Source organism: Acanthopagrus latus, chromosome 17 (genome assembly GCF_904848185.1).
Source record: "Acanthopagrus latus isolate v.2019 chromosome 17, fAcaLat1.1, whole genome shotgun sequence".
NCBI classification, from domain to species: Eukaryota; Metazoa; Chordata; class Actinopteri; order Spariformes; family Sparidae; genus Acanthopagrus; species Acanthopagrus latus.
In genome coordinates, this window is record NC_051055.1 from 16,927,620 (window position 1) to 16,943,441 (window position 15,822).

At 45.2% G+C, this 15,822-nt stretch overlaps 1 protein-coding gene across 1 annotated transcript in view; it reads right to left on the reverse strand.

The window, feature by feature from the left end:
• LOC119005357 (G patch domain-containing protein 8) overlaps positions 1–1,851 on the reverse strand; it is a 38,214-nt gene extending 36,363 nt beyond the window's left edge. Inside the window, exons 1-2 of the mRNA XM_037072908.1 lie at positions 1,353–1,851; positions 905–1,214 (exon numbers count right to left, since the gene is read on the reverse strand). Of these exons, the coding sequence (XP_036928803.1) occupies positions 905–1,057 (153 nt within the window). The 5' untranslated portion in view covers positions 1,058–1,214; positions 1,353–1,851. The remainder of the gene's footprint in view (positions 1–904; positions 1,215–1,352) is intronic.
• Between the last annotated feature and the right edge of the window lie 13,971 nt (positions 1,852–15,822).

Consider the following 15,822-nt stretch of genomic DNA (forward strand, 5'->3'; position numbering starts at 1 on the left):
TGGCTCAAAGGAACCACAGGCACCGGGGAAAGGTCATGGACTTACCCCAACAGGCTGAACAGGTCACAGACACACACACACACACACACACACACACACACTCACAGGCCAAAACTCACCTGACTTACACTCCCCAGGTAATTAGTGCTATTTTCGGCTGGGCAACTCATCTCTTCCAGAGAGCACTAATGTAATTTGATTCATTTAATTCCCACAGCCGTGAGAGAGAGAGAGACAAGGAGGCATGGAGGGACAATGGCTTCATGCTTGGGTGCCCAATTTCCCCTCTGTTTAAAATATTCACATCTACTGTCTTCTACCCACAACAACAAAAAAAATATCTTTCTTTCATGGCTCACGATAAAAAGAAAAAAAGATCATCCCTTGTAAAAAAAAAAAAAACCCAAAAACAAATAAATAAATGTAAAAAAATCCGCCTCTGTCATCCACCTCCTCATAAGATGACAGTGCCACTGGGTCTTGCTGTTGTTGTCTTATATCCTGCACCCACACTGTTTACACATTCTTTTATATATATATATATATATATATATATATATATATATATATATATATATATATATATATATATATATATATATATATATATATATATATATAATCTCCCTGCACTTGTAAGGGAACAACACTAATTTCCTGACTCTCATAATGAACAAGCCCCAAGAGAAAGTGGAGGAAAGTGGCTACAATGGGCTCTCTCTCTCTCTCTCTCTCTCTCTCTCTCTCTCTCTCTCTCTCTCTCTCCTCACACCCCCTTTTTTATTACAAGCTCAATAACTCAAATTCACAAAAAAACACTCTCCCACACACAAACAAACAAACAAACAAACACACACACACACACCTAAGGGGAAATCTCTCAAGACCTTGCGTGTGCTCCTACCGGTGAATCACTGGTTGCGGCTGGACACAGCGGTCCTCTGAAGACTCCCTTGACGCGCCGGAAGTGCCCATTGCTCAGGTGCGTGGAGCTGATAACCAGGTAGTAACACGCGCTGCACGCCATCCCAGGGGCCTCACGAGGCTCCGGGCCCATATAGGCTTCTACGGCGGGGTTTCCTCTGCGACGGGTCCTGGTGTGTCGGAGGACGCCACAGTCCCGCGCGGATGCTCTTGCGCAGGTGAGAGCGCGACCGGCCCGGTGCGGCGGAGGACGTCTCACTCACTCCTGTCCTCTGTTGAGAAGTCTGCGCCTGCATTGAGAGAGAGAGAGAGAGAAAAAAAAAAAGATCAGATGAGAAGGTTGCGCGTGTCTGTGTGTGCGTGAGAGAGAAGAAAGTACAAGCAGGAGACAGACTCAGAGAGAGAGGAGACGAGGATGTTATACTGACCGAGCTCTGCCGCTGGAGTCCGAGCTTGGCATGCTGTCGTCGGTTGGGCTTAAATAAATGAATGAGCGCCTGTGGAGTGCCAGAGGAAGAGAGGGATCCATCCAGTCTCTGTTTCACACTCACACACACACGGACACACACTCTTTTTTGGCTCACCCCTCCTCTCTTCTCTGTCTGTTGTTTTACGGTCCAGCAGCAGCAGCAGCAGCAGCAGCAGCCTCAGCAGCACCCGAAATCTTTAGTGAGGAAAAAAGGGGAGCGGGCACTCCGGCAGGTGCGCCTCCGCTCCACGCACACGTCCGGGGGGAAAGAAGGAGAAAACATCTGACCCCTCTGTCTTCTCCTGTCCCCCTCTCTCCCCTCCTCTGCTCTGCTCTCTCTCTCTCTCTATGTTGATTGTTCTTTTGTTGTTTGATTTTTTTTTTTCACCCGTCTTGTTAATGGAATCCCGCGGCACGAGGAGCTGAAGGAGACGCCAGATTCCTCCCGAGCGGTCCTGCAGTTATTATCAGGCTCCAGCGGAGACAGACTGAAGTGGTTCAGAGTCTTTCTCAAGGAAGAAACACACACACACACACACCACTCTCTCTCCCTCCCTCTCCTTCTCTCTCTCCCTCCCTCTCCTTCTCTCTCTCTCCCTCCCTCTCCTTCTCTCCCTCTCTCTCTCTCTCTCTCTCTCTCTCTCTCTCTCTCTCTCTCTCTCTCTCTCTCTGTCTCTCTCTCTCTCTCTCTCTCTCCGGGGCTGCACTGGACCGGACTCCTGTCTGCTGTAGCCTGTAATGTGCAGCCCGTGGCCGTGCGTGGGTCCGGGATAGGGGGATCATTTCTGTCCACGCTGTGCTTGAGTAACTCAAAATTGAAGTGCCCCCCCTCCTCCTCCACCCCCCCCCCCTTCTTTCTTTTATTTCCTTTCAGTTTCCTCTCCATCTTTTTTTTTTCTTCTCGCGCGCTGTGGGGACAAACTTTATTTCCAACGTGTCACCGTGCGTGATTTAACCCGCAAACGAGGCACCGACAGTATGTTTGTGTCAGCCAGTCTCCCCTCTCGCTTTTTTTTTTTTTTTTTTCCCTTTTTTCTTTTGAGGGCATCAAAGTAAAAGCGCCACGCTTTTTTTTTTTTTCCTGCAATGTCTCGGGCATCATCATTGGGGGGGGCGGAAACCTCACTCAGTCGCAACCTCGGGGGTGTAATGATTTGATTACAGATAAAAGGCGCTTTCTCCGGGCTCGGCCTGTCAAATTGCGCCGGGTGCCGTCAAAGAGCAGCTCGGAACTCGCTGCAGCTGAGCCTCTCAGTGTGTCTCCGCGGCGTATGGCGCTGTTCACCGCCGCGGTGCTGAAACTATTCAGCTGAGAGCACCCACAGCACCGCGCGGCGCGTCATGCATATTCAGCCCGGGATTAGGGTGCCTTTTGTGCTCAACGTCAACACTGAGCGCCGCAGACAGCTCCGGGTTTTCAGAGGTAAACAGGAGGTGGAAGGACACAGGGGGACAGGGAAGTGGGGGGGAGGGAGTCCAACTTTTCTCTCTGATACATGCAGCCGCAGAGAGATGATATCCCTCAGGTTAGCGCCACTTTAAAGGGCCACTGCGCAGTTTAGGAAATTCCAGCTCGTGATATCCGACACGTAGTCCTTCAGAAAGAAGTCCACAGAGCAGCAGCAATTGACAACTTGAACACATCTCTAAAAAACCTTACAAGAAGGCAATTAGGTCTCATTTCTCATGTAGAGAACAGGGTGGTTCAATGACAGATTTCCTTCAATTATTCTGTACTGAGGGGAAAGGCGGAACTAAAGTGTCTCATCAGTTTACCACCTAATCAAAACTGTTGAAATTATAAATACTGTTTTATGTCCCATTTGTCCCTTGTCTAAATGAGGGATTTGTCTTTTTTTCCCGGGTAGTGTTTGCCCCCCCACAAAAAAGCCGGCCCCAACCTGGCCCCCCTATTAAAACAGTTGCCCACCAATCAGAAGGTCGGCGGTTCGATTCCAGATGGCACCACACACCATTGTGTGAATGCTGACCTGTATTCTCAAGTGCTTTGAGTGGTCGCTAAGTACGGTCCATTTACTGTGTAACACCACAGTCTGCTTGCATATGGCCAATAAAAAAAGTGATTAACACATTGTCACACCGTGCCCCCTTTAATTAAGTTATGAATAAAAGGATAATGATGGTTAGCTGCCCCTCTCTCACTTAGCAAGTGTTTTTTTTGTTGTTGTTTTTTTTAAATGAAATATTTGGAAATTTAAATAACTGGAATGGGATCGTTCAGTTTCACACTACATTTAAGCAAAGTGAGCAACTTAAAGGGGCACTATGTAGTTTTGGAGAAGAAATTTCAACTCAGGATTTTGATAATTACAGTTATAATGAGATAATTACAGAAATGCAAAAATTTTTTTCTCCATAACCATAAAAATAAGCCGTTCTCAGAGGAAAATAAAGTCCCCAGAATACTGTTTGAGGTTAAAAAGGTGGCAACGTCCGCCACATGTGAACAAAGTAAAACCTGATGAGACTGTTTTATCCTTAAAGGTCAGTGTGTTTATTCAGTTTGTTGAGTTGTGAAAACAAAGAGATATTGTTTGTTGACTCAACAGAGATCCTTCTCTTCTGATTAAACTGTACGCACTGCTCCTTTAACATCCTGCTATCATGTTTTATCTGAGGTAGGACAAGTGCCACAGTGGATGAGATACGTTGCAGCAAAGCTGTCTCTCCCTGATAGGCTACTTATCCTCCCACGTCAAGAGTGTTCGGATTTAGTGCAGCTATCAATTTCGGCTTTAGGGTCTTTAAATATCTGCCTCCAGTGACTAAATCAAAATAACATGAGACCAAGGTGCTGCTGCTGCTGCTGTTGTTGTTGTTGTTGTTGTTTTGATGCAAAGAATAAAGGAGCCCCAGCAAAACTTTGTTTTATCCCATCTTTTATTCAACAAACACCCCAAAGGACACCTTGCACAAAAAGAAGATGAAAAAAAAGGAAAAAAAAAAGGCTTGTTGGTTGTTTCTGAGGCAGCAATTGAACTTCCAAACACTTCTAATGCAAACATGGCCGATCCTTGTTCTTCCGCAGCTTTCGCAAAACATATTATTCTCGACAGCCTCCTGCTCTTTGTCAAGCTGTTGCTCCCCTGCAGCCTACTCATTCTCTCATTCCACAGCGTTTTCCTGCTCTTTACAGAGTTTCTGTCCGGTTCCTCGGGGGCCGGGTTCCTGCCACCCCTCGGCCCTTTCCAACCGCGGCCCTTTGTAGAAGCCCGCGCCGCAGCATGAACCAGTCTCAGCGCTACGCTATTCAAAGCAACGTTGCGTTTCGGTTTTGATCTGTTACGACTGAAAGAGAGTGTGTGATGGCGCTGTTTCTTATTTATCTCCACGCCCTCACACATGAGAGGTTCGCTCCTGGGGGACTCTGCAGCTCCCAGTTACAGTGAACAGAGAGAATGAAGCATGGATCTGTCTGTCTATACTCCTCATATACGGGGCTTATTATTGGACTTATGCCCTCATCTTCTATATGATCGTGCACACATACACATACACACACACACATGCACTTAACATGTTTGTTTAAACTAGTATGGTGACCCTTGGTGGTTTCTCAGGGGACCGTGGACAGGCGTTCCCCTGTGATGGATTCCCCCTCTGCTTTAGCGATCGGCGGAGTGTGCAGAGCTATACGACTGCGTGTGATGTTGCAAGACAAACATGGGGGGCAAACATGCGCCAGACAGACCATGCAAGTGTGCACAACATGCAGAGTTTGGCTTCTGTGCATGTCTGTTCTCATACAACCACTGAGTTGGATTCTTATCAAGTGAACTCAGTAACCCAGACCTGCGTTTTTTTTTTTTCTTTCAGCGGGTCTGATGCGATGCGATGTCATGCAGAACAGGAGAGCACCTCTTTCAAAAGACAGATGTAACCTTGGATTTGTTTATAGAGCAACTGTTAATCAGCCAGCCAGTGCAGAGAGGACAAGCACTGGCCTCATGTTTTAGTGCTAGTTTGCAAAGGTTTGGGGAGATTTGTGAGCATTGGCCACCTGTTGAAATTCATACCCTAGGAGGCAGCAGATCCCCCGAGAAACCACTAAATGCTGCTAACTGTCAGCTAGTTAGCTCAGTTAGCCGTACAGCTAATGCTTCCATTGGCTGAATCTGTGCAGACCGGGAGCCTGGGGCACCGAAGCAGCTAGGAGATAACTACTTAGCATACTAACCTCAGAAAATGACTCGCAACATGATTTTATTGATACTTACTGATAGTTGTATGGAATTTTTTATATAATTAAAATTAACCAAGAATGAGACTAACATATTGCTTCTTTAATAACCTCAAAGCTCTTTCATTATATGTCTTTAATCTCTTTGTGATCTCTAACAAGTAATGTTTTCATAATAACATTTTGAAAATATTCATTTTACAGGCTGATTCCAGTATTCATTTGTATTGAATGTAATCCATTTTGACTTATTATTATTTTTTTGTCATAAATAAACCAACAAATACATTTCCTCTCACTATTTTATTCTCAACACTGTCCAGGGTTGCTGTCCACTAAAAGCCCTGCTTATTCATCTCCGTACCATTTGAAGACTGATAGAATTATCTGAAAAATGCACCCTGAAAAAGCAGGAAATAAGGCAGTTTTTTTGTTTGTTTTTAGCTCATGAGTTATATACATATGTAGGTTTCACAGGATGGGGACATAAATGTTGGGAATGAAGATGTATGTACAATATAAATTAAAAATCCAAATAATCAAGCCTAAATAGAATTTCAGGTGTAATTTGTAGGAAACAGACAGAATTTGAAAGAAGCTGCTAAACTATAGGGTGCAGCATTACCACTTGCTGCTGATCAGGTGTTATGAGACAGGATGAACCGGGGTTAGCTAGTTATCATGCTAACTTCAGCAGACATTTACGCAACACAATAAATAGACATCTTAATCTGACATAACGCAGTAGCTTCACACTCTGTTGGTAATCTTAGCTCATTTTTGAATATTCTAAACTAAAATTCTACCCAGATCTTACAAATTGCGCCTTTACATTTTGGTGCACCCTTTCCTTACCCTGTTGTTGTGCTGATTGTGTGTTCTTGATTGAGTCTGTAGGTCTGCATGCTCTTTCACGATTACAGCTGTTTGTTTGTTTTTTTCACTTTTCTAACTCAGACTCAACTCTCTGCAGTGATTTGTTTTCTCCTAAGCTGTCCAGGATCTTCTGCCAGTCCACTGTAACCCTGAGGGTCAAACAGTGTGTGTTCGTATGTGTGTGGCTATTTACACTGTACTGATGCTGATCTGTCCCGATGACCGGCATTATCAGTTTGTTGGTTTCCCGCTGCTCTGCAGCCTAAACTCAAACATCTCCCCGTCGTGCCAATTTCCTCCTGCAGCCACCGGCCTGAACCTGAGGAGATCATATCAGCACAACTCCCTAATAACAATAAAGCTGTCTGAATAGAGAAAACGTCTGCACGCTCACCTACACATACATATATGAACCCATACAAACACTTGGCACATCCTGTGTCGATGATGGAAACACCGTCTTTATGCTTGTTCTCAAACACTTTACCGCCTGGGAATACACTTTCCCCACACAAGAAAAAGGAAACCAATTTTACGGAAGAAATTACCTCCATACTATCTTCTGGCAAAAGCTTTAGCTAATGTGTCATACACTTAAGCACTGCTAGGTAATGTATTTTCTGTGTCCCGGAGCGCCACTGGGAGCGAAGCAGCAGAAGTAATGAGTGTATCCTGAACAATCAGGTAAAGCAAAAATAACAGTGGCACAAACACCTAAGGCTCCTCGATAGATATTGAAAAACGGGAGCTCCTTTGTATGATTTGATGATGTTCCTCTAATGTCAGGCGCGTCATGCAATATGTTCAGGTTGTGCTGGGTGCATTTGGGATATTTGCACTGATCAACCACAAGAGGCAAACCGTTGTGTGTATATTTTAAACACTCTAATTCCCTGAAGTACCTCCCGTCTCCCTTGCTATCTCCCTGCTCCTGGTGCACTCATTACTGTTGGAAATGATGCAGTAACACTGAGAGGAGGGGAGTGGGTGGGTGGGTGGGTGGGAGAGTCAGAGCGAGAGACATACGGCGAGACAGACTGAGAGAAAAAGAGAGACGGAGGGAGAGAGAGAGGGAGAAGGCTTGGTGGTATCTGTTTTCCCCAGTTGCTGCCTCTGGCTCTTTTTCTCTCTCCTTATAAACCGTTGAAATATTGCAGTTAGGTTTGGGGCTCATATTGCTGTCTTTTATGCGCAGTGAGATGAGATTGCATCTGAATGTATTATGCTCCAGAAGTGTTGTAGAAAAAATAAACGTGTGTGTGTGTGTGTGTGTGTGTGTGTGTGTGTGTGTGTGTGTGTGTGTGTTCCAGCGTCTGCGTGTGGGACGGGAGCATGTTTCCTCTGAAGAGTCACCATGGCACCGGGGTGCAGATACAACGCAACGGACTCGGAAGAAAGTGTGAAGGCAGACACATGTTCCCGCAATGACATTTCTTTCCCGCTCATACAAACAGGAGTTTCACGGAGAGAGGATGGGGGAACTCTTTCAGCGAATAAACATTACAGAGTTCAAGGTAGAACATCCTTTTTTTTTTTTCAAAAGACTGCAGTCGATTGATGAACACAACACACCCGAGCCGTCGTTTGACTTGAAGCGACCATCAGCTGTGAGTGGCTCCATATGTGTGCCCGTATATATATCCTTGCATACATAAATGTGCAGGCTGTGAAATTAAGATTTACCACTGTAATATGTGCATTTGTCCATGTGTGCCGCTGAACATTGAGATTTATTGCGACGTGCGTGTGTGTGTGTTAATCTCCTCACCTGCGTGCGTGCGTGCGTGTGTGTGTGCGCTTCGAGTATGTCTATATATCTCAGCATATGTGCTCTCCCGCCGTGCGTGTCAGCACACGCGCCAGTGAGAATATAAAAATGCCATGAACAGTTGTGTCTGCATATGGGCGAAGCCATCCACACATTGGTCCTGCACTGCAGATTGATAGGAATGAAATATTCTGTAATCTAAATGTAAATGGAAGTGAAATTTACCGGTGGGTTCTATGTAATTACCAGTGCCACAATTTATTAGAGTTGTGTTTGTGTAAGGTGGAGAGCAAGAAAGAGAGAATATGAGAGAGAGAGAGAGAGAGAGAGAGAGAAAGAGAGAGAGACAGAGAGAGGGAGAGAGAGGGAGAGGGAGAGGGGATGGAGGGGAAAAAATAAAGAGAACAAATGAGGGAGTGTGGAGCGGCTATCAGAATGACCGAGTAAGAGAAAGGATGATTTATATTTAGTTTTGGTTTCATGGTTGAGCGGTGTAGGTGCAGGCGCAGGAATAGGAAATAAGAAAGCTGGTCAAATCTGGTCAGAAGGGTCCGTCGAGACAGAACCCAGAACAAAAGTGGTGGCGTAGCCTCGGCTCTGATTATGACTCTGTTCAGCTTTAAGCACAGAGGAGGCACGAGGCTTAAACATGGGAGGAGAGCCAGACACAGTCCTGTCAGGGCTGACAACCTGGCTTTTTTGATGTGGACTTGATCTCCAGGGCGGTGGTAGTCAATTAGTCACCCTCTGGTAAAATGGTCTGATATGTCTTTGATATATGTGCAGTTGTGCTCTGTCCTGACGTGAACCCTGCCGGACCCCGCAGTCGAGGCGAAATGGTGTCAGAGGCAGAGGCACCGAGAGGAAGATAGGGATCATTAAGGTGCGATGCCACGCTAACACTATTAATTAATGAGACTGCAACTCTCGCTCATGCATATGCGGGTAGAAGTGTGTATTCACAGGGCGGCGTGCATTTCACCCTGTGTGCTTGCATGCTGCCGCAGTCCTGCTGGGGGAAGAGATTCGGGAAGGTAGTTTTTAATGCACCTCCACAGCAATTCATTCCACATATCTCAAAAATCCCCTCTCCCTTTTTTCTTTTTTTTTTTTTTCTTTTGCCCTCTCTCCCCTCTGCATCCGTTGGCTTGCTCCCTGGAAGCCAATCAGCATATATTGTGCTGCAGATGAAAGTAATGGCCGCCACAGTTAGCACCAATACAGGAATCTGAAACAATCTGTCCAGAGTGAATGACATCATCCTCAAGTGTGTGCCTCCATCAGCTTCCTGCCCTGTTTTTGTGCATTTCTCTTCCTCCTCTTATTTGTGTGCCGTGAACTTTTACAGCTCTCATCAACCCCTTGCTTGTTTGCCATTGTGAGTTGTGAATTGGGAAAAAAAAAAAAAGGGAGAGAGGGAGCACGTGACTATGTTTCGCTTGTTTGTGACAGTAGAAAGTTGTCCGGAATGGCAGCTTAGCGTATTTATTGGAATATCAGTGCTGCTGTGTAAATAATAGATAAGGTCTGCTGATGGGGTCTCCGGTTCATTCCTGAGCACAGTGGGAAAACACACTGCGCTCAGTCAATTTTAGGCAAACACAGGAGCACACTCAAGAGCCCTCTCATCTTCCGTTATTGTACTTCAAAGTGGTGACAGTTAAGATTAAATATGGTGAGCGGAAGCAGAGGCTCCGCCCCGCCACATCAATAATCGGGGAGGAGGAGAGGAGAGGAGGGTTGAAAAGGAGGGAGGAGAGCTATCATAGCGGTGCGAGCTGATTTGGAGAAGCCCTTATCTGGCCTGGCTCAGTGCCCCCTTTTTCGCTCTTTTGGCAGCCAGCCACCCTGAGCAGCGCCTAGCAGGGTCAGAGGAAGTGAGGTCACGTGAATCATGGAAGCAGTTAAAGATCCACTTGGCAGCAAATGGCAAATTCACCACTGAAGGTCAGACATACATCACCTAAAGAGATAGACGTGCTGCTGGGGCAGAAAGAGATAGCGCGGGAGTGGCGGTGGGTGGGTGGGTGGGGGGGGCAGGGGAGATCTTCCATCTTTCACTCTGTTGTTCTTTTTCACACAGAGACACAGGGCGAGATATAGAGCGCCCCGTCTTAGCTCGCTGTAACGTATAGCCCACCGGGGGGGAGCTTTATAGTGTTGTTCTCGCGCCCCTGCCTGAAAGCGGAGATGCCACGCAGATAAACAGCAGCCGCTCCGCTATTCATTCCGCCCTCTCTTCCATCCACCTGCGCACACGCAAACGCTCTTTGATATCAACAAAGGAGTCGTATTTCCCAGAGAGCCGAACGTGCAGCCCTCGGGCCCGCGCTTGTGCGTGCCTGTCGTCCGGGGCGGCGAGAGCCTCTGGAGCCAGAGGAGGCAGCAGAGTGACCCGTCTCACGGCGCTTTAATCTAATCAGTCTCTTCAACTTCCTAATAGGCCGGTTTCCCAACAGACTCCTCCGCTGGGACTGCTTTTTATCTGTCGCACGGCTGTTTACTGTGCAGGGGTCAGGGAGCTGCGGTGCTTTCTGCACAAGAAACCAAAGCTACATCACAGCACATTACACCCGGCCTCTCTGTGATTAATGTTCCGGGGTATCCACTATTTGTGTTTATTCCATACACAAGTGTGTGCGTGCCTGTGTGTGTGTGTGTTTTAATGTGCTTGGCTGGGTCTATCAGCTAGACTTTAATCTAATCTGGTAGCCAGGCCTGCCATGGTGACCTGTAATGATTTAGAGCTGACCTCAGCTCTCTAACTCAATACACTCGTTCCCTCTCAGCTGCAGGGCGCACATGTGTGTGTGTGTGTGTGTGGGTGTGGGTGTACACAAATGTGTGTGTAAGAGCATTCCTGCTCGTGTGTCACTGCAGGCCTATTAACATATAGACAGTGAGTATGTGCTTGTGTGTCATCATGCCACCTTGACTCTGCACCCCCACCCCCTACACACACACACACACACACACACACACACACACACATACACACACACACACACACACACACACACACACACTCAGTCTTTGACCCCTGTCATCCCCACACACGCAAACACTTGTTCATGCAAAAGCGACGCACACACACCCCTACCTTTGTCTCCATAGCTGTCTCTGTCTTTCTCTCTTCTTTCTTTTTCTCTTTGACCTTCAGTTTGAGTTTATGGGAGAAACCTCCAATCCTATAAACAGGCCTCAGTCTTGCCCACACACACACGCACACACGCACAAACACACACACACACACACTCACACACAATGGTTATTGGATTCATAACTGGGAGACTCCTATCCTCCTGCGCTCTGTGCAAGATGAGAGGTGTTGAAATGAAATTCTCCCGCAGAAAAGCTCTGCTCTTACCTGGGATTTAGAAAATCTCTACCAGTGCTCTCTCTCTCTCTCGCTCTCTCTCTCTCTCTCTCACACACACACACACACACACGCACACACACACACACACACACACACACACACCCCGAGGCTAGCAGAGGCTATGCACTGGAATGAGAGACAGAAAGTAGAGAGTGAAAAATAAGCAGAGTGAACGAATGAGAGTCGGAGAGACAGAGAGGGATTACGACGGGGGGCGCTGGGAATGGTCGCGGGATGACAGGATGGGAAAGAGGAGCTATGAAGGTACTCAAAAACACACGGGGAGAGCCGAGGTTCAGACAAAATTGATCTGTCTATCTCTGAGGCTGAAGAGAGGCGCGTGAGGTGACCGAGGGTGGTCAATGGGTTTAGAGGAAGAAAAGAAGGAGAGCAAGTCAAAAACAACAAAAAAAATGGAGAACTAAATCCGTTCTCATGGCAGAGCTGACATAGCTGCGCTCATTCCCTCCAACACATGAATTAACAAATGGACAAGTTTTCACCAAAATCAAACACTGAGTCAGAAGAGAAACGCGAGCCGCAGCTTTGCAGACACGAGTCACACGAGTGTTTTTCCAATCTCCATCTGGTCAGCTTCTGTTTAATTTAGACAACTGAAACTACTCGGTTAAGTTAATAAAACATTTTCACCTCAAGGTCCATTTAGGAGCTGTTTGGAGCTTCATCAGCAGATGGGGTTTGCATATTCGTCCAGGGATTTGTAGATTTTCAAATGATCTTTTCTTTTTGTGAGCACTTAAAAGACTCCTCATCTCTGTTGACTTAAAAGAGTGCAGTTTCAAAGTTAATTCTTTACCTCGGAGACAGAAGTTGACACAGAAATTACACCTCAGTGTTCATTTAGCAAGTTCTTCTGGGGGTGTTCAGTCACGCCGCTTTATCCTTCATCTCAGTGTATGAAGTTTGCAGACTTCTTACTTTGATTTGGGTAAAAACGTGGTTAGACACAATATGTGAACCACTGGCTCCATTGTCTGTCTTACCAAGGCTTCAAGCTATGTGCTTGTAGCGGAACAGTGGCTGACCCAATCAGCTTCCTATGATAAAAAAAAGATGGCCGCTCCTCAAGAGGTTTTTATATACGAACAAGCAAGATGAGCAAGAGATGCTCTTCTTAACTGATACATTTTTAAGTTAGCCTGTGATAGACGATTATAGGCAGATGGTTTGCCTGACAAGTAGTTTGTGAAAAGTGCCTGCCTTTTCCCAGTCACTTTCTGGCGCCTTCCCAGGCAGTATTGTTTAACGAGCAACAAACAATCTTGTGCATTGAGTAAAGAAAAAAAAAACCTGGGTCAGAAGTGTTTACCTCTTGCTTGCACATTGGTGCTCGAACGCTGAGTGTGAACTGTTCAAAGACACAATCAAAGAGTTTGCCACTGCCTCACCGATGCCTGAAAGATATCAAGCAGGCTGAAAAAATCTGGTCATGATGGGGATGGATCCAGGTGCCATGCAGCGAGTTACAACCAGTGAGAGCAGACATGGACTTGGGGAGGAAAGGTGTCCAGAAGGAGGAAGGAAACTCAACAAATGCACGTCATGTGACCAACAGTTTGGACCACTTGCTTCTTGTGGACATCCATTTAAGAAGAAATGGTGAAAGATCTTGTCACGTGTGACCTACTGCAGCTGATCAGCCATGTGGTGTAGAACCGCAGTGACTCCATGACTCCTGATCACGACAAAAACTTGCGCCGTGTGAACAATAGAGCAAGACGACTTTTAATGAACCCGAAGATCCTCCCTTCCCCATTTGAACCTCACATAGTTTCAAGGATCTAGACGTTTGTCAAGAGTGTATACGTTTATTTCCTCACACACCAGCGACTCCTCTTGGGATAAATCATTTGCAATCTATGTTTAAATGATGATTGATGTTTTCTACCTTTACTGCGGTGGTATTTCTCACTGCTTTGGCGATGCAAAGGGGTCTGATCGCACCATTAAAGCTCTTTGAATTGCGAAGAAACAAACACAAAAGGCTTTAACAGAGCATCTTACGAAAAAAAAAACCTCACCTGGAGCTCAATTGACAGTGAACAAGACAGCTATATTGAGAGTGAACCTTGAGTAACCCCCAGCCCATCGCCTCATACCCAAAACAGACTAGAACATTACTTCGACAATTTCATGCCAGCTTATGATTCGCTGTATCCCGAAAGAATCGCACTCTTCCACCGTAACAGGCAAACACGCGCAGTATCCGCCTGAAAATAAATGATAGTATCTATAATTACGGCGGTACAATAAATAACGAGTGTAACCGCTCCCCTGAGGAGTTTGCTTTGGTTACATTGAGACCACGATAATGCCGTCAAGCTCTCTATTCTCGGCCCGAAGCAATTAAACGGCTCCCATGATTGCACCCATAAAATATCCCGTGTCTTTAACAGGTCCTATTTTCTGTGTTGTTAAGCAGAGTCATTACGACTGAAAATGATTTTTGTTGATGGACTGAGAGCGGGGTAAAAAAAAAAAAAAAAAAAAAACTGCAGTTGGACGAATCCTGCGAAGGATTCCGTAAAAGTCTCCATTTTAATCACTGTCACAGTGAGGGAGAACAGAGATAAGGTCATAGTCACCCTCTTGCTCTCCGGTGCTATCAGCCTATCTTTTAATTATCCACCACTCCTGTATGGAAAGCAGAGGGTTGGTATGGAATAGCCGAGATAGCAGGGGGCTTACACTCCCTCATCAACTGCCTGGCAGAAGTGTATGATGATTTGATGATTGAGTCCCCCCTCTCTTTATCTCTCTCTCTCTCCCACACTAAACACGCTATCACTCGCTCTTCCTCCCGTCTAATATAAAGGATTCATCTCACTGTGTCGTCTTAAAAGAGTCTCTTAAACTCTTGTCTCTCCTCAATCTCCCCCTATACCCACACAATCACTCTTTTGCATACTATATACCTACTGTGGGAACATTGAAATTCATCATTTAAAGGGGGGATAACACGACCTGAAACTTTGACAGCCCCTTTTTTCACAGGGAGAAGGAGGTATTACTTTGGTGTGAGAATAAAGGAAAAATACAAGAGGGAAGTGTGCGTGCATGTGAGGAAACGCACCTCTGGAATACAGTCTGTAGACAACTGAATCACCGTTGCAAGGATACATTGAAGGGAATCATTATGAGATGTGTCACCATACCATGAATCACTCTTTATGGCTCGATATTTACCTTGACCCATGAGCCACTGCAGCTTATTCAATGTGCCCGCTGTAAAAGACTGTAGAAGCAACAGGACCACACCATTTGTGCTTCGCTTACGTCAACGCTGATCATTTTAGAAGCCACACTTTTGTGTTTTAAGTACTTTGATGCGCCTTTTTCTTTTCATTGCTGTATAATGCGAAAAATCAATATGTAGACATGATATTTGCTTGACTCACCATCCATCATCCAGGTGTTCATGAATTTTTATCAAAGTCACTTTGATGCCACTTTTAAAGGCAGTGAATGCGCAGATCAAGTTTGAGATGAAAATTCTAAGAGGCATTATCACACAATGACTATGGAACTTTTCTCAAGGTCTGTGAGTCAGTAACTTTCACTAATTCTTGCTTTGTCACATTTTCTTCATTTCAGATCTCATTGTGTGGGTATTATTTCCAGTAAGATGGGACATTAATGCAGACTTAGAGTAATGGTCAGTGCTAAAGTTTTTTTTTTTACATTTAGTGAAATCTGAAAGGAATATCATGCATCGTCATGATTTTGTTTAGACTTGCAAACATCTCAAATCCTTGCACTTCATCTGCTCCTGGATTCTCAGAAACACTGACCTCTTGCATTTTCTTATATTAATGTTGACAAATCATGTCAGTAACAAATGTCCTAAAATTGTCCTTAAAGTCCCACAGACTCATTAGAGTCCTAATTCCTAAAAAGCAAACAATGTAAAGGCACACTATGTAGTTTTGGAGAGAAATTCATATTCAGAATTTTTAATGATAATAATGAGGTAATTATCAATTGTTTTCATTGAATAAACAATTTGAAGTTTAAAGCTAGACAGTTGGTTGTTTGAGAATAAAATCATAAAGTGAAGTTATTTCTCCTCTGATTAAAATGTCTTGCCAAAAACTACATAATGCACCTTTAATCTCAGACATATAACTTCTTTGGTGTCAGAACATTTAAGCGCTCTGTCTTTGACACTGTGAATACTGTTTTAT